The sequence below is a fragment of the Mugil cephalus genome, chromosome 18 (assembly GCF_022458985.1).
Source record: "Mugil cephalus isolate CIBA_MC_2020 chromosome 18, CIBA_Mcephalus_1.1, whole genome shotgun sequence".
In the NCBI taxonomy this organism is placed as follows: Eukaryota; Metazoa; Chordata; class Actinopteri; order Mugiliformes; family Mugilidae; genus Mugil; species Mugil cephalus.
The window spans coordinates 9,405,398-9,427,250 of NC_061787.1; the positions used below are offsets into that span (position 1 = coordinate 9,405,398).

At 40.5% G+C, this 21,853-nt stretch overlaps 1 protein-coding gene across 2 annotated transcripts; it reads left to right on the forward strand.

Annotated features, from left to right (window-relative positions):
* The first annotated feature begins 94 nt into the window (after positions 1-94).
* Positions 95-21,820, forward strand: smchd1 (structural maintenance of chromosomes flexible hinge domain containing 1). 2 transcript variants are annotated; one of them, XM_047568675.1, is made up of 49 exons: positions 95-484; positions 1,837-1,912; positions 2,107-2,265; positions 2,353-2,435; positions 2,514-2,647; positions 2,770-2,884; positions 3,838-3,957; positions 4,073-4,239; positions 4,327-4,423; positions 4,527-4,740; positions 4,821-4,941; positions 7,294-7,477; positions 7,630-7,678; positions 7,790-7,863; positions 8,086-8,289; positions 8,405-8,518; positions 8,609-8,715; positions 9,080-9,162; positions 9,259-9,372; positions 9,558-9,635; positions 9,735-9,854; positions 9,943-10,087; positions 10,217-10,319; positions 10,954-11,026; positions 11,451-11,590; positions 11,810-11,938; positions 12,023-12,247; positions 12,383-12,525; positions 13,024-13,109; positions 13,182-13,300; positions 14,826-14,987; positions 15,096-15,224; positions 15,486-15,565; positions 15,688-15,845; positions 15,926-16,041; positions 16,131-16,192; positions 16,777-16,864; positions 17,026-17,157; positions 17,269-17,424; positions 17,509-17,635; positions 18,452-18,571; positions 18,665-18,750; positions 18,850-18,972; positions 19,057-19,238; positions 20,384-20,493; positions 20,879-20,949; positions 21,033-21,201; positions 21,292-21,450; positions 21,529-21,820. In XM_047568675.1, the coding sequence occupies exons 1-49, from the start codon at positions 314-316 to the stop codon at positions 21,615-21,617; spliced, it is 6,066 nt and encodes a 2,021-aa protein (XP_047424631.1). In that variant the 5' UTR covers positions 95-313; the 3' UTR covers positions 21,618-21,820. The 2 variants fall into 2 exon arrangements, with proteins under 2 accessions (XP_047424631.1, XP_047424632.1); XM_047568676.1 differs by lacking the exons at positions 7,630-7,678; positions 7,790-7,863 and having other exon boundaries at positions 96-484.
* Positions 21,821-21,853: the final 33 nt, after the last annotated feature.

Sequence of the window (21,853 nt, forward strand, 5' to 3'; positions counted from 1 at the left end):
TTCATTCAATGCTACAAACCGGCATGAGAATCGGTGTGCTCTATTTGATGAAAGGAACCAATGACATAGACGTTGTTTCCCTGCGGTAAACTTTAGGAGTCCTGTGTGCCTACGTCGAACAACAATAGTGATAGTTAACGTATCAGCTTGGTAACACCCTTTTCGCGTCGCTAAGGCTGTATTTCACATATACCGGTGCAACTTGGCAAACCTTTTCGACATTGCACGGTTTTCTGCCGCCATATTGCTAGCCACTTCCATACGCTCATGTGGTTAAAGTAGCTGTCTGGCTGAGTGAAAAGTTGTTGTGAAGATGAGGCGCAGTGGATCTCAGTGTCCTCCTGCTGCTGCATCCTCCCTGCAGCTGGGACGAGACGTGAAGAGGATCCGTGTATATGACCTCCGCTTCAACGAGAAGGAGCCTAAGGAGAAGACCGTGAAAACGAGTTCGGACTTCAATAACTTTTGTCAGGCTCTGCACAAGGCAATGTTACCTATGTCTGTTTGGGGTTGGGGGCGTGGGCGACCGCACAGAGCGGTGTGGTTTTTAATAGTTATGTTCTAGCTATTAAGAATTGTACTGTTTGTAGTTGGTCTTTTCAGTCGTAAAGTATTCTCACACAGTAAAACCCATGGTTGCAGTTTGAAAAATGTAAAGAGAAAAAAAAAGTTTAGTTTTAAATTTTACATCAAGATTTGGGCTCTCAAAACATCTCCATGGTAACATTCACCCCTTTTTTTAATTAATTTATTTTTTTTTATTTTGCGCGCTAAAATAACACTTAATTATTCAGTAAAGAATTACAGCTACAACACAAATGAGCTGCTGTTTTTGACGAATACAGAATAGAGTCATTTAATAGGATTTCTAGTGGAAGTGGAAGCTATTGCACCATATTAAAGCACATGTAGCTAAGATTACAGGTAGCTCTGTCTCCATTTGAGGATTGGTGCAGTCTTTCCGTACTTGAATATTTTTATTTTCACCATGAAAACTGGTCAGTATCTTTCACCTGCCTCTGACTAGGCCTATCTTTAGGGCTTAAAGTGCATTTTACACCAAGCCTCTTTTTACAACCAGCTGTACGTCGGTTGGTGCAGCCGTCCCCATATTTTCTTCCAGTAACAGGACCTGATTATGATAGAGATATTCAGTTTGTAAGAATATGAGCAGAAGTAAGTAGGCTATTTAAGCTTCAGTTTCCAGTGAATTCAGTAATTTCTTTTGCATTTCACACTGCCTTACAGAGCAAACATGTCACAGTGAGGTGAGCAAACGCCATTACGTTTTTTTCAAATTCTAAAAACGGTGCAATTCAATAATTAAAATATTCAAACAAGTTTTAGTTAGTTTCCAAAAGGCTGAATTTGTGGTAGCAAAAAAGTCTCGCACTCTTAACTCGCGGATCAAAATCACAGGTCACCATAGCATTAGGGTAACCAAGTTTTGCCATCATAGAACCTCCGTATAATTCCCCCAGGACCCATCAATACATATGAGAGCAAAAAAAAAAACCAATGGTTATAAGGCTACAACCCTTTATAATTCAGGGTAAATGTGCAATGAAAACAGTTATTGGTTATAAGTGTAATGCTCATGTTCATTTATGTGTGTCCTTTAAAATGCAAATCAAAACTGACTGAAAGATAACTTCCTACAAGAACTCCCGTGTGAAGGTGTTTCTAACCAAATTCTTGTGGCTTTAAATTACTTTGTTTCATAGTCAGAGTCACATCATACACTGGAGACATCAGTTAATTTTCTGTCGATGAGAATGTTGTTCTAGCCCTAACTCAGAAAAATAACCAATGACTCTTTCTACATCGCTTTCACAGGAATTTGAAATCCGTTCCTATGAGGTATTTGTCTTGACCACGACTGATAGGACACTCCTGGATTCTGACAAATTTAGTGAGTAAATCTGTCTGTGTTGATGCAATAAGTGCAGATTTATTTGTGCTTTAAATGTCATGCCCAATAACCGAGTCTGACTTTATCCTGAATTTACCGTCCCGTTTAAATGTGGTTCACATAATTTGTCAATATTTTCGTCTGACAAATAAAACTTGAATATAATTTTGTTTTGTTTTTTATTACTATTATAGAGGAGCTTCCGGATGGCAGCACCCTCTATTTGTTAAAACAGGAGACACAGGCTCTGCCGAGGGCAATAGAGGAGCAGATAAGTTTCACGCCTCATTATAACACGATAACCCAGTGTGGCATGTATGAGTACTACGCCAGTGAGGGCCAGACGTCATTACGTAAGTGCTAACGTGAGACGGGCACAGGTATCAAGGTCCTATCGTTTTAACTTTCAGTTTTAACACGTTTATTGTTTTCTGTTCCAGCCTATGCGCTTGCTGAGCTCATTGACAACAGTCTTTCAGCCACAGCTAAAACCAGTGGAGTTAGGACGATAGAAATACGAATGGTTGGTTCTGCATACTGGTTCATCATTAATGTCGTATTAACAGTGAATGTGTGACTCATTCCTGTTTCTGTTTACCAGATGTTTGATGAAACTTTTGGGAAACCTGCTGTCATTGTCCTTGATAATGGGTGTGGCATGACCTCTGTACAGCTCAAGAACTGGGCAGTGTATAGACTCTCCAAATTTACAAGGGATAACGGCACATTTGCGAGGTTGGTGTGCATTATTTTAAGATCCTGAGATTAGATGTTATATGTCCAACTGATATTTTTACTTAGGAAAAAAAAAATAGGTATGTGATTGTTTTATGTTTTTGCTTATTCCTTCATTCCAGTCAGGGAGAGGGTTATGTTCGGCCTGATCCTGTACCTCGCAGTCTTAATAGCGATATATCCTACTTTGGAGTTGGAGGCAAACAGGCCATTTTCTACATTGGAGATTCAGCAAGGGTATGTCTTCAGGCAAACCTGTTCAAACCTGTTGCACACATTATAACACACGTGAGAGTCGCCAAATGGCTTCAGGATGTTATTTGCATCCGCCTATGTTTCCTGTATCAACAAATATTAGGTGCCCATTCACACATTCACATTCATACATTTACCCTGAGAGCTGATAAAAGAGGGGGCCACATGAAAACATGAGAGTATTTCATTCCATGCAAGTGCAGAATGCGTCATCGACAGACAAAGCCAGAGCTATTTTTGCGCAACACAACCACATCCTAGCTGCAAACTTTCAGCTCATGTCCTCAGGAAGGCGTTTTAAAGCTCCATCTAAGAAAACAAATCGTTATTCCGGGTCTTTTATCCCCTCTGCTATTACACTGTTAAATCTAAATCTGTCTATGTCGGAATGAACCCCTGATTTCTTACAGAACCACTTTTAATATTTACTTCTATTAAGTACAATTTACATGATTGTTCATTTTCTGTTAATGCACCTGGCTGTTGTGCATTCTTGGGAAACATAGGAGGACACCTGCATGTTATCTCTGACAGTGTTAGTGTGGTTGGTGTCAATATTGTTGAATGTTGAGTGTTGGTTGCCGTCCATGTAGGCGTGGGCACTGCTTATCGCTGTCAAACTGAATTGCCTTTGGGACAGAGGTTGTAGAAGTTGCTTTATTCACTTTCACTTACTGACAAAAATATATTATCAACTTAAATTATCAATTGGTGCTTCCCACTGTTTTTGATCTCCTCTACTGAGAAAGACCAGCTATCACTGTAGAGATAACCCCCAGGACCAGTTATGAAATGTTAATCCACATTGTGCAGCCAGTTAGAATACAGCAGTCAAGGTCCACAAATTAGTAGTAGTAACAAAGATCATTTCATCACAGTGTTTGAATGTGTAAAAACGGTTATTCCAAAAATGTGTTTGTTTTTTTTCTTTGTAGATGATCAGCAAACCAAAAGGCTCTCCAGATGTTCATGAACTGATTCTGTCGAAAGAGGAATTTGAGAAAAAAGAGAGGAGCAAAGAGGACATTTATAGGGGATTCATCAAAAACAGAAAGGTAAATGCGCCCGTAGATCAAGTACAAGCAAACGCATTGTGTTTTATAACATAACTTAGTAATCTGTGCGTTTTTTTTTTAAACCTCCCTGTGATGTTTCATTCTCCTGCTGCAGCCTTGCGACTCTGCACACGTGACTAAGAAAGAAGAGACCTTCCTCCATTCCCTCATTGCTGAAGAAAAAGGGAAAGAAAGCTTCACAGCCGTGGTCATCACGGGGGTCCTGCCTGAGCATATCGCCACCCTGAAAAACGGTTTTGATGCGTGGACCAGACAGCTTGCGTGAGCTCACTCATCGACATCATACCACATATGTGTCTTGATAGGTCCAGAGTTGTTGACATGTAAAAAGTGTTGTCTTTATTGCAGGCACGTGTATCACTATTACATTCATGGAGTCAATGGTAACGTTAGTAGCAGTAGCAGCTCAACTACCTCAGATGAATCCCCTAAAATTGACATTCAGGTAAGGCTGCTCATCTTGAATATTTCTCACAGTGATTTCAATCTTTCTACTTTTTTCCAGATATAACTAAATGCCATCTATTTAACCCTTCCATTCTTATCAGATCACTTTATCCGAAAGGCCTCTCAAACAACGCGTGATCAATCTCAGGGACATTGAAGACGACATGCAGAGTCTGTACATTAAAGCTGCTGCAGACACGTTTGAGTTCAAGGCCTCCACTGGGTTGGACACCGGCACAGTGGAGGGAATCATCCGCTATCATCCCTTCCTCTATGACAAGGAGACTTACCCCGAAGACCCATATTCTGCACAAGGTATTCAAACTCTGACGTACTGAAAGTGCTTCATAACGAGTCGCAGCCTAAGATTTAATTATTTTTCTTTTGTTTATCAGCATCCCCGGATGATGATGACTTGGATAATGAGTCTGTACTCGTGAATCAGACAAAAGGAAAGAGGCCGATCTTTGAATGTTTCTGGAATGGAAGGCTCATCCCTTACACCACAGTGTCTGAGTAAGTACTACATGTTTTATAAAACTTTATAACACTCGTCTGTGATGATTCTAAATATAACAAGTGGTTAGCTTAGCTTAGCACAAAGGCTAGTACAAGGAAACCAGAAAGGTTGCTGGTGAGACTCTAGTAACTAATGACATTCCTATCATTATTTAATTAGAGAGGAAAGTTAACAAACAGGCTGAATTATAGTAAGATTATAACATGGTCAACATTTTGCCTGCATATTAGCTTTTACTCTGCAAGCATATTGGCTCTCATAATACAGCCCTTAGGGCTTAAACTCCATATGCAAGAGTTATTTCTTTGATGCTACAAGACCTTTGTTTAACAGGTTAACACCCACTTATAGGTATATATGCTCATAAACAAACTGTTTACATCTAGGAAATGCTCTACAAAGCAGTGCAGCAATGTTATCCATTAGCATCTTCTATAGACGACTCTAGATGAAGAGATTTTGTCTATAAACCAACTGATGAGGACGATCTAAAAATCCAACCAAAATCTCTGTAATGGTCCAAATCTGGTGCTAGCTGATTGATGTTCACCTTTGATGTACTTGGGTGTGGCGGGTGCTTTTCTGTGGGGGGTTCATTTTTACTGAGCATGCATCTTGTAGTTCTAACCGCAGCAATGCAAGTTCAGTTGCGCTTCAGTTCGTCTGTTCTCTCTCGCCCATTACTTCCTGTCTCTCTCGGCTGAACCACAGTGGTGTCAAAATGTGTTGCCCACTTTCCTGATTTCTTTTTGCATGTTTGTCACACTTAAATGTTTCAGATCAAACTAATTTGAATATTAGTCACAGAACACATGAGAAATAAAGCAGTTTTAAATGAAGGTTTTTATTATTAAGGGAAAACAAAATCCAAACTTACATGGTCCTGTGTGATTGAACTGGTTGGGCCACCCTTAGCAGCAACGACTGCAATCAAGGGTCTGTGATAACTTGCAGTGAGTCTTTTACAGTACTGTAGAGCAGTTTTGGCCCGCTCATATTTCTAGAATTGCTTTAATTCAGTGTCATTGAAGGATTTCCCAGCATGAACTGCCTTTTTAAGTTCATGTCACAGCATTGCCGTAGGATTCAGGTCAGAGGTGGACATGCTGGTGTGTTTTGGATCATTGTCCTGCTGTAGAATCCAGGTTCTCTTCATCTTGTGGTCACAAACAGATGGTCTGGTGCAAGATTCAAGATCACTTTATTGATCCCCACAGGGAAATAGTTTTGTCCAAGTGTCCCAAGATGACAAAGAACATATATGAACCAGACACAGACATAAGAATAAGATTCAAATAAAATAAGATAAAATAATCAAAAAATAGAATAAAAATGAGAATGAGGTACTGAAAATAATAGGCCTATACAGTCTACTGTATACGAACATTCTCCTTCAAGATTTTTTTGATGGACACCAGAATTCATGGTTCCATTCATCACAGCAAGTCTTCCAGGTCCTGAAGCAGCAAAACAGTCCCAGACCATCACACTACCACCTGATAGTATGATGTTCTTTTTCTGAATTGAGTTGTTGAGGTAAATTTGTTCGCACACTCCTGGGAAGGTTCACCACTGCTCCATGTTTTCTCCATGTGTGGATGATGGCTCTCACTGTGGTTCTCTGGCGTCCCAAAGCTTTTGATATGGCTTTATAACCTTTTCCAGACTGATGGATCTCAATTAGTTTCTTTGTGGCTCCAGAAGTTGAACTCAGTGTGATAAACCACAGTTATGTTTCAACAAGGGGGTTTCAACACTTTTTCACACACGGTCATGAAGGTTTGGATCTGTTTTCACTTAATAATAAAAAACTTCATTTAAAAGCTGAAGTTTTTGTTTACTTGTGTTATTTTTGTCTCATTAAAAAATGTTTGATGATCTGAAACATTTAGGTGTGACAAACATGCAAAAAAAAAAAAAGAGAAATCAGGTAGGGGGCAAACACTTCTTAACACCACTGTGTGTAGTAAAGACGCTGTTTAGTAAACATCTCCAGGTAACTGGAGAAGAGAAGGCTTCTGGCTCTGGAGCAGTGAGATTCAGATGTAAAGAAAAGAGTTTATTCCAGTGCAAGTTATACATACATAAGCTCGATTCACCTCCAGATCGCAACCGATTTGTCTTTATGTTTCGTCTCGGTTTATACAACAAAATGTTCCTCCTTTGGTGGTGGTGTTTTCCCTAAAACTCAGCCCATTAATTACACGTCACAATGATGCGGTCCTCATCCGGCCAAAAAGGCAGTGAAGTTGAAACCTTAAATGCACGTCAACATTATATTAGAAATGTCATGCATCACTTCACCTCTTCATTTATAATTCTAATAACTTGCCATCCATTTGTTACAGGTTACGCTGGTGTGCTCGGCCCAGTAAAGGTGCTACGCTGCCTGTGGAGTGTTACAATCGGTTTTCAGGCGTGCTTTTCACTGACGACAGATTCCAGGTCACCACAAACAAGCTCACCTTCATCGACCTGGAACAGAAACTAGCGAACAACGACACGATCTTCACAACCGTTGTTAGCGGACAGGTGACTGCTTTAGTTTCTCTCTGGTTCTTTGATTATTTAAACTAACTGCAGCTCAACATTCAACATAGTGCTATATTCTACATTGATGTTCCACAAGTTACACGGTTATTGTTATATTTTTATATATTGCTAATTCTATGCACAAATTGAAGTGTCCGCAGGAAGAGATCAGCTCTGCAGTTCCCTCCATCCCCGCACAAGGTGCCCAGCAATAGCTCAGAAACAGGAGATATTAAAAATATTGTTTGTGGTACATTTTAGAGTCCATATGTAAGCTTGTCTTGACGTTCTTCATATGTCAAATTTCCCCAGTCAGCGACAGTATAAGAGAGGAAGAAAAGCAGGCTAAGAGAACAGGTCTGCCACTGCTTTGCTCACCAGACCAGGTGCTATAACAAGTTCAGCAACACATGTTGACAGAATACGGATTCCATGAAGTTGCATGAACCCATAGGTTGCCATTTTGAATAACATGTCTCAGTGTCTCAGTTAGAGACCTACGTAGGACAATTTTTCTTTCCTAGTAATGAAAAATCTCTTGATGGGCATTTGTTTAAATTTAAGCACACAATAGATTTCTAAACATTTTTTCCTTCTGACTTCAAAAGAAATCTTCCAAAAGAAGTAAAATCGAGAAGGACTTCCTGCAGTGGCTTCAAAACTGTCATGCGCAATTGGACAAACAAGTGAAATTTCTGGGCTACAAAGGGAAAATAACACGAACAGATGTACCTACGAAGAAAATGCAGCAGCCCTGGGCCACGTTCTCCTCCATTGAGTGGGACGGCAAAACGTACAAAACAGGACAACTTGTGAGTATTTGTTTTAATTAGTGTTTTTTTTTTTTGTTTATTTGTTTGTTTTTTTGCTTTTCTATCATTCTGTATTCTACATTTATCATTCACTACTCTGCGTGTCTTGAAACAGGTTAAGTCTCAGAAGACGCAGCGCATTCTGTATGGTACCGTGGTTCGTTTTTTGCTGTTTGGAAATTACGACGTAGATGTCTTTGCCACAGGAGGACTAGTGGAACTGTCTCTCGTAAGGAACGAATTGTGGAGCTTGGATTTGTGCAAATAATAAAAATGCTCCACACACAAACTGTCTAAAGCAAATAAATGTCCTTCCTAGGAGCCCAGAGCACTTCACGACGCGACGAAGATCATACCCATTTCCAAGATTGATAAAACTGCCACTGATGAATCCATTAAGAAAGTGATCGACAATGACCTCGCCAAGTGAGTATGCAGTTAGGTGAAATTCAATTCAATCAAACCAGTCATCTTCAATATCAAACTTTGTGATTCACTGGTGTAACCTGGATCACTGCAGCTGTTGACACTGTTGATCACGATAAAAAGCCTTGAGGAGTTCTTTAACTATTACTCTTTGCATTGGTGTCCCCCAAGGTACTGTCCTGGGTCCGATACTATTTTCTCTTTATATACTACCTTTAAGTCATATTATTTTACATATATATTTTACTTTTGTGAAGCAATGTGTGACGTTTTTGCTATGAAAGGTGCTAAGCTAAATAAATGAACTTACTTTTGTTGTTTTATCCTGGAAAAACTTGCATTAACTAAATGGTATTTATTCCAGGCTTCCAGAGGAGCTGCAAGTAGAGTGGCCAGAAGGCAACCCTTGGCTAACAAAGGCCGCCTATGCTGCTGGGACCCCTTTGGGTAAAATGTTGCATTGTTTCCACACCACACTAGTTCACTTAGCAGTCTTTAGCTTGGATCACATTGTGGTGAAAATGTCACGTTATACCATTCTAGGGCCTGTCAGTGTTAAAATTCTGAACAAGAATGGAGAGTCGTTATCCAAGATGCCATCAACAGGCCAGGGACAAGGGCTGAAACTGAGTGTTAAGCTCAGCATAGTCCGCCATGGTAAGGTGCAAAGTTTTGTTGTAATGTTGGCTTTTTAAAATGAAATGATTTACTTTTTTTTTTGCTAAAAATACAATAATGTGCTGTTTTTAATTCATGATTGTTCAATCCCTTGTTATAGAGTTTATGATAGTGTTTGTCCTCCCTGGCTGATGCAGTAAATCTGTTTTCTCTTTCAAATGTAGATCCTAAAGGAGACCAAGAGGTTGATACTTTTATCGCACCATATACATCAAAGTGGGCATTCTGGTTCAAAAAAATTGGTATATTATTTGTCATATTTCACCTGTTGTTAATTTTCAGATGACCATTTTTATGTCTGCTGAAAGATCATTTACAAGCAAACTTTTCATCCTTGGCAGAGACTCTGAGTAAGCTGGGGAAGTACACACTGAAGCTGAACGCCATGATTAGTGAAAGTAATGTTACCGTCTTTGGAGGCAAACCACTTCCAAGCTACTCACTGGATTTCACCATCAAAGGTATGGAGATCCAGTGCTCACAGTACGCTTACTCTCACACTTATAATTCCTTCTCAATTCCCCAAATAAACACACCAAATATCCTCAGAGGGAAATGCGGAGAGCTTTGAATTGGGTACGTTCGGCCCAACTATTCCTGTAGGGGTGCCATTTGACATTCCTGTGCACATCAAGGATTCTTATTGCCACCCGACAAATCCTCCTCCCAACCTCAAATTTACACTTTCATGCAGGTGAGTCACTTTAGTTTCATGTTCCTTCAAATGTTTGCACATGTAGTAAATGTTTCACTAGCTACAACCTGAAAAGGTTTATTTGAACTCTCATCATCATGTCTTTAATTTGTCAATGTCATTGTTTAGTGACCTGGAGCTGAACTACGACACAGTGCACATCAGCGGGACCATGTTTACCATCAAAGGTGTTAGAGCAAGAGGAAAAGTCCAGAATTACCCCGAGTCCACGGTTAGAATAATCTCCAAGATGGATAATAATTATTCAGTCCGATAATATATCATTCTGATTACAGTAAATGCTTACATGGATGCTTGCTAAACTGATCCAATGACATTTACATGTTAACATGCCCCAAAACATCAATTACAGCAGAACCTTTATGACTCCCTAAGCTAATATCCTTGAAATTTCACAGAACAATATATTTATATATATTTTATTGACCTCGAAATCATTCAACAGAGGCCGAACTATGTGTTGACAAACTGACAAACTCTTGTTTGAAAAACTCCTTGTTGTTCTACCACCAAGTTTCCATCCCTCTGGGAAACTCAGAAAGAATATTTATTTAGTTCGCTCAGAGCGAAACGATTGGACCAATCTTTTATGTTGTTATTCGGCTCTAATATTCACCTATTGAACTTCTTGACAACGGGTTAGACCACCCCTCTCAATCCGATTGAGAAGTCCAGTGTGTTCCCACTGAGGTAATTACATGGGGCATTTTTACTCACTATCATCACTCCGTTTAAATGTTGCCACTGAAGGAAGAGGTTTGTGAAGTATGAATAGTTGAGTAATAGACACTTGACATGAAGAACGAACAGTTATTCTGTTTTCTGTCCTGTATTTCATTTTGCAGACTTACGACCTGAAAGTGACCCTGCCTGGCCTAAAAAATGACACGAAGATTGCTAAGATCGGTCTTCTTCCTGGTAAAAGAACAATTAGCCATCTTGTATTTAGTTGCATTTATTTTACAAGAATCTACATTTAACATGAGGGGTAAAAGAGACTCTATGAAATATTTTTTGATAGTACCTGTTTGTCAAATTAAATTATTTACTCTTTCTTTTCCTTTCCAAACATTTGACTAATTGTGTTTGAAAACATTTTTTTACACTGGTGCCATTTTAGTCAAAATGGTTGCCATTGAGAACAAACAAACTTTTGTGTGCAATAGAATTACAGAAAAACTGGCCTCCTGTGAGATTTCTCAGCCAGTGCTGTGTAAATGTACCTGCTGACTTTTAAACATTCATGCTAGTGTTAACATTTGCAGTGTCCAGTCTGTCATCTTGTCCTTCACTGAGTTAATAACTAACTTGATAAAATATTTATATTTCTTTTAATTTTCAGGTAACGCGCATTCCCTTCTTGTGAGGCCTGAACAAAACCCAGTCAAAATCGAGAATGGAAACTCGGTCGCTTTTCATTTTGAGATTCATGATGAGGCAGGGAACATCACAGCTCGACCCAAGCAGATTGTTCGCTGCCAGGTATGAACATTTGTTGGCAAATGATCAGGTGTCTAAGGGAAAAGTCATGCAGAAAGCCTCAGAGTTAGAATCCCCAAAACTGCCAGTGGAAGATGATGCTCTCCTTGGTCATCATTTTGATTTGTCGGGATTAAGGATTAACGTATGTTTTAGTATAATCTGAATGAGTATATTAAAATGTTTTGTCTTGGTTAACGTTTCCTCTTTGCACATTTGCAGGTTCATGGGATTCCTGCTGAATTTATTGACTGCAGCAGCACAGGAACAGGCCACCTTACGACACAACCTATAAACGTGGACATAACCGAAGGAGAACCAGAAATGCTCAAACTTCACTTTGACATGCCGGTTAGTAAAGAAAGACAGGATGAGTGTCCTCAGATGTGAAGATTGTTAGTAAAGTTTCCATGTCCTCTTTGTTTTTTCTGCTAGAATCAGAAGAACATAGCGCTGGTGATGCGGGAGCTGAAGGTGCTGCCTAGCACACGGGTCTCCGTGATGGAGCTCTGCAGTCAGGTTGATGACAAGCTGGTGCTGAGGAACAATGAAATTATAGAATGGCCAGCTGGAGGACAGCTGGAGAACTTGTTCTATAAGCTGTATGATGAGGCCGGCAGGGAAGTACTGCTCACTGCTGAAATAGCCTCCATGATCAAGGTGCATCTTCTAAATGTTTGCTGTATGGTTTCCTGTTGTGTGGTATTAAATGAAACCAAGCAGCGCTCAGCCATGCGTTTGAACACTTCCGAGCTTTCTGCTGACTCTTTACTGTGAACTCTGAATGTGTTTAAGGTTAACTGGACTGGAGATGTCAATCTGGAAGATCTGGTCAAGGGGAAGCTGCCTGATATAAAGGTGCCCACGCAGGTGAAGGACCGGCGCTTCTACCAGGTGTCCTACCAAGACCAGAGTGTATCTGTCTCCTTCACCATAGTGTAAGCAACATCCAGAACTTCAAAGCTGTGATTCAGTGTTTGCAGTAGATACTTCTCTTGTGGCTGCAAGCTAAATATGAAGCTTCACAGTCCTGCAGCTTAGTAGTTAGCATAATGGCTAGAAATGTTCCTAGCTTTAATCAAAGATAACAAAATGACATAGTTGTTTTTGTTCGTAGTTCAGACTATCCCAAATTAGCTATTCACAATGTTTGTATTAATCTAAGCAAATCATCTCCTGGCAGTAATTTTTTATTATTAGTGCCATTCTCAAACATCTCAGTCTGTGTGGATTTTGGTGACACCTGTGGTCACTGGTGACGACAATTTAACAAAAATCTATTGGCGATAAAGCTTTCCACTTAACAGACATTCATTCAAATTTAAATCCATCTCTTATAGTATATCTCATTTAACTCTCAAATTGCAAAAAAAAAAAAAGGTGAATAGGTATATTTTACAAAATGCCAAACATCTGCATCCTCGTCTTGTTTGAAGGCCTCATCCGGATGAACCAGCACGGCTACAAGTAACCCTTCACCAAAACACAGTGAGGCTCGGTGAAACCCTGCCTGGAAACATATGTGAGTATGAACCCGATCATTCAAAGCTTTCTTAGTTGATGCTTGCTTGCTTCATGTGATCTCTCTGCGCAGTCTTGGAGCTTGTTGACCAGTACGACAATTCAACCAAGGCGCTTAAGCCCACCTGTGTGGAACAAATGGCAGTGGATGCCGAGGGCTTGGACAAATCAGCCGTCACTTTTAAATGGCAGGTGAGAGATAAACAGATTTAAGTTTACTAAGATTCACTTTCTTGCTGTGTCTAAACTATTTCTTCCAATAAAACAGTGTAGAACACGAGGCACAGTCTCTCTCATAAAATGTAGAATACAGGTGAGGTAATAAAACTTTAAGAGATAAGGGAGGTCAGGTAAGGCAGGTCTAAAAAGGAAAGTGATGATTCCTCTTTTTGCTTGGTTACTCAGAACTAAAAAAAGTTCACAGAAATCTGCTGCTGTATGCTTTTATTCTTACATAAAGCACAAGATAATAGATAGGTTATCAAATAAACGAACATACGTTATTGTGATGCTGACAAGAACATCAATCATCAGACCATTTCTCTAATGTTGTGCCTTAATGTAGGTGGAGACAGGCGTGGTAGAGACGTCTGGTGGAAGTGATGTGTAGCTAGTAACCTCTCCTTCCTAGTTAGACACTTCTGATTGACAGACTGAGATCTCTGCCCAGTGATTTGAGTCTTAAAATCCATTTCTAAAATTATCAGGGAGCGGTAGGAAAGTTTTTCCCACTGGGTTTTCCTTCCTACCTGCATAACCTTTGGGGTGTATAGTCTGTTATTTTGAGTACCGTATTTTCCGGACTATAGAGCGCACCACAATATAAGCCGCACCCACAAAGTTTTAAAAAAAAAAATGGAAATGTACATATATAAGCCGCACCGGGCTATAAGCCGCTGATATCTACTGAACTGATTAGTTTAACTGAACATAACTGATCAGTTTGCGAACGGTGCCTGTAACATAAAAGTAAAAGTGCTGATCAAACAAAGTTATTGATTGGTTTATTCATCCTTCTTCTGCACACTGAAACCACTGAAGTCACCAAGTTGAACAGCCTCAGAAGAGCTTCGTCACATACCTTTTCTGTGTCTATGTCAGTGTCACTCTCCGTGTCGTTGTCATCCCAGGGTAAAGCTGGCTGAAAATTATGCTTTTCTCATGCAGCCAGTTTTTATGAAGGATTTATTCCAAAAAAAAAAAAAAAAAACACAGAAAAGCCGCATCTTTGCATAAGCCGCATGGTTCAAAGCGTGGGAAAAAAGTAGCGGCTTATAGTCCGGAAAATACGGTAATGAATGAGCCAACATTCATTCTGTGAGTCTCCTCTGCCAGTTTGATTGGTTGTAGCAACTTTTCCTTCTGAAAAAAATTATTTATTGTTGACCTGTTGGTCACAAAGGGAGATCTGTGAAGGAAAACCTCACTGTTACGGGTCTCTTTGACCTGGTCTTATTTACATTCCATAGACCAAACAGGGTGTCCAAGGTTAGCCAGAGAGACTCCACTGCCACCACAGATGGTGATCGTCAGCATTTGACCTCCCACCTAATTTCACATCTTCTATCCGAATGCATTTGTCCTGGTATCACTAAACCTGACTTCAGCATAAGCCACCTGAGTCTTCAGGTTCCACGACACTGGGGACAGTGGGGCCTTGTTTCGTTGCCGTGTGCATATAAAGTTGATGAGCTTTCCCCTTTGTGTGTTGCATCAGGAGAGCAGCGGTTCTGTTGTAGTGACGGGCGTGCGTTTCCAGGGAGGATCACCCGGCGCCAGAGAAATGTGCTTTAGCTACTGTGACTACGTGGAGCGTGTCATAGTTAAAGTGTCCCCGGGGGTCCCTGCAAAGCTTGAACTAGTCAGTGGACCTGCACAGGTAAAAACAAAACAAAACAAAAAAAACAATAAAGTGTTGATTTTGTCCTCTCACAGATCAGAGTTTTTGATTCCCACCTAACAAATGAATCTCGTTCTTCTTTTTCAGCCTTTTCAGGTGTTAAATGACGATTGCATCTCTGAGCCGTTCCTCATCCAACTGTTGGACCAGTGGGGAAATCCGTCCTCGGACCAGAGGGTTGTGGTAGATTTGAAGTCTTCACCGTCAACGCTCAAGGTTAGCTAGAAAAGGGAGAGGCAATGCCTCCTCCTCTGGGGCTTTGTTTAATTTACCCGTCACAGCCGAGGCCTCTGCGTTTCCTGTTTTCTGTCTAATGAATAGTCAGCATGGGTTGAGCTCTGTGTTTTATATGTACCGGATATCTCTATTCTTTTAAATATAAGAGTAAGCACTTATGTATTTTAAGATTTGATGATTGCAAGTTTTAAATTACAGACAGGAATACAAACAGTTTACACCAAGATCTTCTTATTTTAGGTGAAGGCAGATGTTACTTCACAACCTGTGAATGCAGACGGGAAAGCCTCTTTCACTGTTAAAGGTGTGAGTGGTCCAAAGTAAGTGCCACTTTGTAATGCATAAATATGTATATGTGTGTGGCCCATCTCTATATTTATATTTCCAGTCTTGAGTTAGAGCAGTTAAAAGTGGGAGTGATGATAACCTGTTCTTTCACTAGGGGGTACTATCAGCTGGTATTTAAAGGTTCCTTCAACAAGAAGCCCATCCCTGGTCCATCAGTGAACCTCATTGTCATCCCTGATCCTAACAAACCTGTCGGCCTGTCAGTAGAGTACGACACTAGTGCTAAATGTCTCGCTGGAGGAACCTTCCCAGGTTTGCTTTTGTGTTTTTATTTTTGAATCAGTTCATGCACTTACTTGTGCAGCACACTGACATTATCTCCGTCTGTTCAGTTTTCTCAGTGACCGTGGTGTCTGACGAAGGAAGCCCGATTACGACTTTTAACCCAGCTCATGTGTCCATGAGGCTGTGGAGCGGAGAGTCCTCAGGAAAAACGTGCCCACAAACGGTGAGTGACTAACAGACGCGGACGTGCTCGATATTATTTGTTATCACGTCTAATATCCCGACTAACATTCTTCTGCATCTTTTGTCCAGGCCACTGAGTTCAAATGTAGTAAACCCATGGAAAATGAAAAGAACGACTGTTTTCGCTTTAGGTGAGATATTTTTGGGAAAACCGCTTTACCATTGAGAGTTAGCTGGGAACACTGATACCGATCGTCTGTGTGAACAGTAAATGATAAAGTTACAGCAAAATACATGTTTGATACTAAGGATTTAAAATGTGGATGTTTAGTCTTACATGACACAGAGCAGCTGGTGTTATCAAGCAATTATAAACAATGTACCTCTTGATGCTAACATTAGCTACTGATAAATGGATGCCCTGATTCAAATCGTGTAGCGGGTGCAACTTTGAGATTAGAAAGAAGATTATGTGTGAAGATTTAGCGGTGTGATACCACCCACGTTCAGTATCACAGTATCAGGCTCTGCTATAGGCACATTTTCTCATCTTTGTCCATAGCTACTTTCTAACACTTTCTTTCTGTTTTCACTCTTCATGCTATGCTAAGCAAACCTCTGGGTGGCGGTAGCTACATATTAATGAGATACAGCTGTTCCATTTCTTTTCATCTAACTCTGAGTAACATTGCAAGTGAGATTTTAGAGTACATTTCTACATTTTACGAAATAACTAACTCTTGTTTTTGTTTTTTTGTGTGTGTTTCGTCTGCAGAGATAAAGAAATCCCAGAGCATGTTGGGAAGCACACCATTCAGTTTTTTCTGCGTATTGACAAAGAAAACTTCCTGTGCAGTGATCAGGTTCGTTTGAACATATTACCTTACGTATCTGCCATAAAGCGAACAGGAACCTAAAGCTGCCCTTCGTGTCTCAGGAGGTGATTCTTTCAGTTGTTTCAGGGCGGTAGGTCCTGGCTGGCTGAGGGAAATCAATGACCTTAGCGTTGTTTCTCATGTGCTAGATTTTTATCAATGTGGTGGCCAATCAGCCTGTCAAACTGGGACCGGACTCTCAGCCTCCAACCCCAGTTGTTTCCTACAGTAAGGACATCACCAGCCGAACCTTGGTGGAAGATATGACTCTGAGGATAATGGTGAGCTTTAATCCCCAGAAGGCAGAAAATATCATTAACGCATTAAGGAGAAAGAGCTTTAGGTTATTAAATAAATAAATACACATTCAGAGTTGACTTGATTGATTCCAGGATTTGTATGGAAACCCAGCGGGGCAGGACCTGGACGGGAAAGTGGTCGTCTCTATAAAGTGCCCTAATGGACAGAGAAACAAAACACTTCCTCAGCTTGAAGGAGAAGCAAATAACTTTCAGATTAACTTGGAAGGAGGAAAAGCCCACATAACTGTGAGTACCCGCTCCTCATAGGACGCGCTTTAGTTTGGCATTTGCTGTGGATGTATGTGATAACTTCACATTTCCTCTCCTCAGAGGCTGGCTGTCGTGGAAAATAGCCCCGGTGAGAACGGCAGCTCATACGTCCTCGTCTTCAAGCCTGAAGTGCCGATGCTTCCAACGCCCCTGGCTCCTTTTGAGCTCTCCTTCCGTTTTTACAATGGTATGTTATAAAACTGCATTCACTAGCAAAACCCTGGTTCATCAGTGTAACGTCTCTCACGTGGACAGCGGTCTGTGAAGGCAACATTAGTCAATACATGGAGTCAAGTTCAAGTATACAAAGTGAAAGTAAAACTACATTTGCATTAAAACAGTCGGCTGAGGCGATTTACTGAATGAATTGTCCTTTGTATCCAGCCACACAGACGGTTCTGATCAGATCCTAGTTGGCTCATCACGTAATTACATGTTTGGTGGCACATTATCACAGATGTTTCCAACAATGCTCATATTTTGTGCAGAACCCTCATCTGGATCTGATAATTATCAGAATTGTAATCACTTGAATGCTGCAACCACTTTATTCTTATCAATGCTTTCAAGACATGCTGCAAACACATGTATGGTTATTCTAATGGAAAAATCAATAAAAAAAAATTGTTGATAGTAACGATTTCATCTACCAACATGCTAACTGCTTAGCTAGACTCACTGCTGTCAAAGCTCCTTACAGTGCAACTTCTTTATTTGGCCTGTAATAGTCAGTATTGGACAGATCACTGTCTTAAAGGTGTGTTTCTGTAAAAGGGTCCTGTACACAAAGAGACGGGTTTAGGAGTATACGCCAAAGTTTTTCGTCGTAACCGGCCCCAGAGTGGATAAATCCCTCAACGTTGGCGGTTGATGAGGAGGCCATGCTAGTTTTTCCTCTCGGCCACCCTGCCTACCCGCTGCTGCCTTTTAAACTACTTGCAAAGTAGGTACATTGCTCAAATGTCTCCTCTGGTGTTTGTCTGCGTTTCTTTTTCTGCTTTAGATGCAGACTGCCAACAGAAAATGTCTGAGCTGACCAAGAAGAAAGATGAGTTCACCAGGACCATTATGTCTCACACGGAGACCTTCAGTATGCAGAAGGAACTCCTCCAAATGTTGACAGGTAAGATTTTGGCTTGTTTTTTAAATGAGATGCTGCTTTTAACTCTGACTTATTTCAGTACGATTGTTATCATAAATATCTCTCCCATACTAGCTCTTCACCAAGATCTATCTATGAAAGAGGCTTACTTTAGAAATGAGCTGGACCGAAGAAACCTGAAAATTCCACAACCTGCATCCGTAAGGCATTAGTTCTACAGACACCTAAATGCTGTAATGCAAATACCTATATGAATGTATTAGATGTGCATTGACGATGTGTATTTATAATTCTTTCAGAGCACAAGTATTGACAGAATCCTAAAGGAGAAGAAAACCGAAGCTGATCAGATTTTGAAAACGTCCAGAAGAGTCTGCACTCTCCGTGACAACTTCAGGGGGCAGCAGGATGTTTTAGGAATGGTAACGGAATCCGTCAAAAACCCTCTGAGTAGCTTCTCCGGATTCTTTTTTCCATGAGTGAGTGTTTTTGACTCCTGAATGCAGGTTGGACACCTGGCTTTTGTGGAGGACGACGCTGCTGCTTGGGTTATCTCTTGGCACATCAGGGGCGACATGGACTGTGTCATCACCAAGACAACGGCGGCAGCTCGGAAGATCTTTGAGGACACGCATGGGAGGCAGCAGGTCATACCCCTGGACAGCGTTTATGTGCCACCGGGACAAAGGTACAGCAGCTCACGGCATATTTCCACGGTCGTACAGGGAGAGTCAATTATAAGCAAGCGTCTTCAAGTTTAGATGTGAACTTAACCCGTGATGCTCAAACCCAAATTTTAGGTGGTTTGGGCCACATGTGACGCACTGATTGGTCGTTTTCATTGTGCGCATCGGTTTTGCATTTCGCTTTTAAAGTATGGGTGTACTTAAAAAGAAAACAATAAAAAAGCTTTTGAATATCTTTTTTTTCCCTCATAGCTTTTAACAAAATAAGACTAATAAAATCTAAACAAAAATAAATGAACAAATTAAATAATTTATTTCACTTTCCCTTAGTTTAGATGCTTTAACAACTCAACAACACAGACACAACAGACATCACTGTTCATGATTCAGAAATAATGTTAGATACAGATAACTTGTTTTGTAAAAATTCTAAAAGAAGTTGCAGTGTGCCCCAAATTATTTGACCTGAGACCTGATCAGTGTTTTTTATTCAGAACCAGACGTGAACGTTGCTGTACTGTACCTTCAAGTACCGTCGTACTTTTCAGTGTTTGTGTCGGTGTCTGAGTGGCTTCCGTAAAGTGTGTGTGTCCTTTTATTACAGTCTTTTATTTTTAAGCCTTCTCCTATCCAGAGTCTAGCAACAACAGTAATTTAAAGATCGTCTGCGAGGTTCAAAGGAAGCAACAAGAACGCCTTCAGTGACAACAAAGGAAATTCTCATGCAAATGAATGAATGCTTTGAGAGTGGAAATAAAGTGGAGATCTTACCAGCAGTTCCACATGTAAAAAATACTTAAATCACGCACGATAATCTGAAAGCAGATTGTTTGATGTATAAGCTCTTAAAAGTTATTATTATGTGTAATTGTTTAATAGGAAAGAAATCTAGTGGAGTGTTAGTTTACATGTAAACAAAGCCAATAAATGATAGTTACAGCCCGGATAGATACAAACAATGACCCAAAGTAAGGCAGACTTGATGTTAAATGTAATAAATCGCAATTTTCAAGAGTATGAATCAGCTGGGGAGAAACACACAGTATATTTCAATTAAACTTCTGCTCAGTTTTCACAAATATGATGGCATGAACAAGTGTTTTTTTTTTTTTTAACAAAGGGATTTAAGCTTCTGAATTGCTTGCAGGCCACTGCCACACATAAGAAACGGCCGCAGGCTCTTTGATCCTCCTGGGAACCCAGTCTTTGCCAGAGATCTGCTGATTTACCCCCAAGACCCTATGAGCTGTGACATCGGTGAGCGGCCTGAAATGATTTCATGGTTTCTGTCTTGTCATTGCAGTTTGATTCCAAGAATCAAGGCTTTTTGTGGTTGTCTAGATACTTAACAGGTGTTTCTGTGTGTTGTTGTTGGGTTACTTCCTTGATATCCCGCCACTTTACTCCTGTAGAGTTTTCAGTAAATGTTTCCTTCTGGGACTGAAGGAGTGGGGGGGCGGAGCGCTGTTAATGAAGCAGAAATCTGGCTTCTTTCACCAAATTAAAATATCTTTTTGGCTGCATTTATTGCTCATTTACACAGAAATATTAAGGCTTTAATAGTAGTCGGCATAGTTAAAAAAAAGAGTTGCTACATCAGTACATCGGAGCTGAAAGTTTCCCCTTTGTGTTTCCTTTCTAGCATTTAAAAACCTCCTCGGAGATACAATCGTGATCGATGACCTGACCTCGGCACAGAACTACAGAAATGCGGTGAGTAATGCTGTGGCCGGAGGGGCGCTGGCAGATTAACTGGCTGGTGGTTATTTTTCCTATAAATGAGCTGTTGCTTACAGGTGGTGCAAACCAAGGCACCGTGTCCCACCATTCTCACCAGGCAGGGACACAGGGTCAGTGGCAAGGGCAAGTTCGGAGGAGCGCAGAACAGGGCCCCGGAGAGGAGCCGAGAACCAACGTTTGGAGCTCCCCTCCCACAGCAGTACTACGCCCTGAACGAACATATAGGTGACGTCTCTCATAGGCATGTTTTCAAGCTTTTTTCTTGAAGTTCCATGAGACTATTATTCAATTTCTTTAAATCCTGTCATTGCTCAGACCTGCTGACTAAGTACCAGTCAGCTCTGAAGAAGAAAGTGGATGCAGAGAAAGACAGAGAAACCCACATAAAACATATGAACTCTCCTGAAATGCTGAAAAATCAAAAGGAGATGGAGGAAGCCAAGAAGCACCTGCAAGAGATTGACCAACAACTTGGTATGGTTGCCGACTTGGACTTGGGTGTTTTATTCTTTTAATATGGCTGATTTTTGATTCTTCTTCTTCTTCTTTTAGCATCGGCATCAGGGAGAGCACGGAAACGGGGCCCTGGGAACGCTGGGGAGCCATCTGGCATCAGTACAAAAAGGACAAGGCCTTGTTAATAAGAGACAGATTATCTTCAGAGCAAGTGTTCTTTCTAATTACATTTCTTTTTATTTCCGGGGTGTTGCTCTGTTGTTTTGTATATTTTAATGCTTTTTTTTTTACAGCCAGAACTGCCTGTGTACTTTGTTGGCACAATGTTAAAAGTGTATCACGTTCAGTACTGTTTATATATATAAAAAAAAAAAAAGATTTATCCTGAGAGCTGTCTTTGCTTGTGTCCTTATTTCCACTC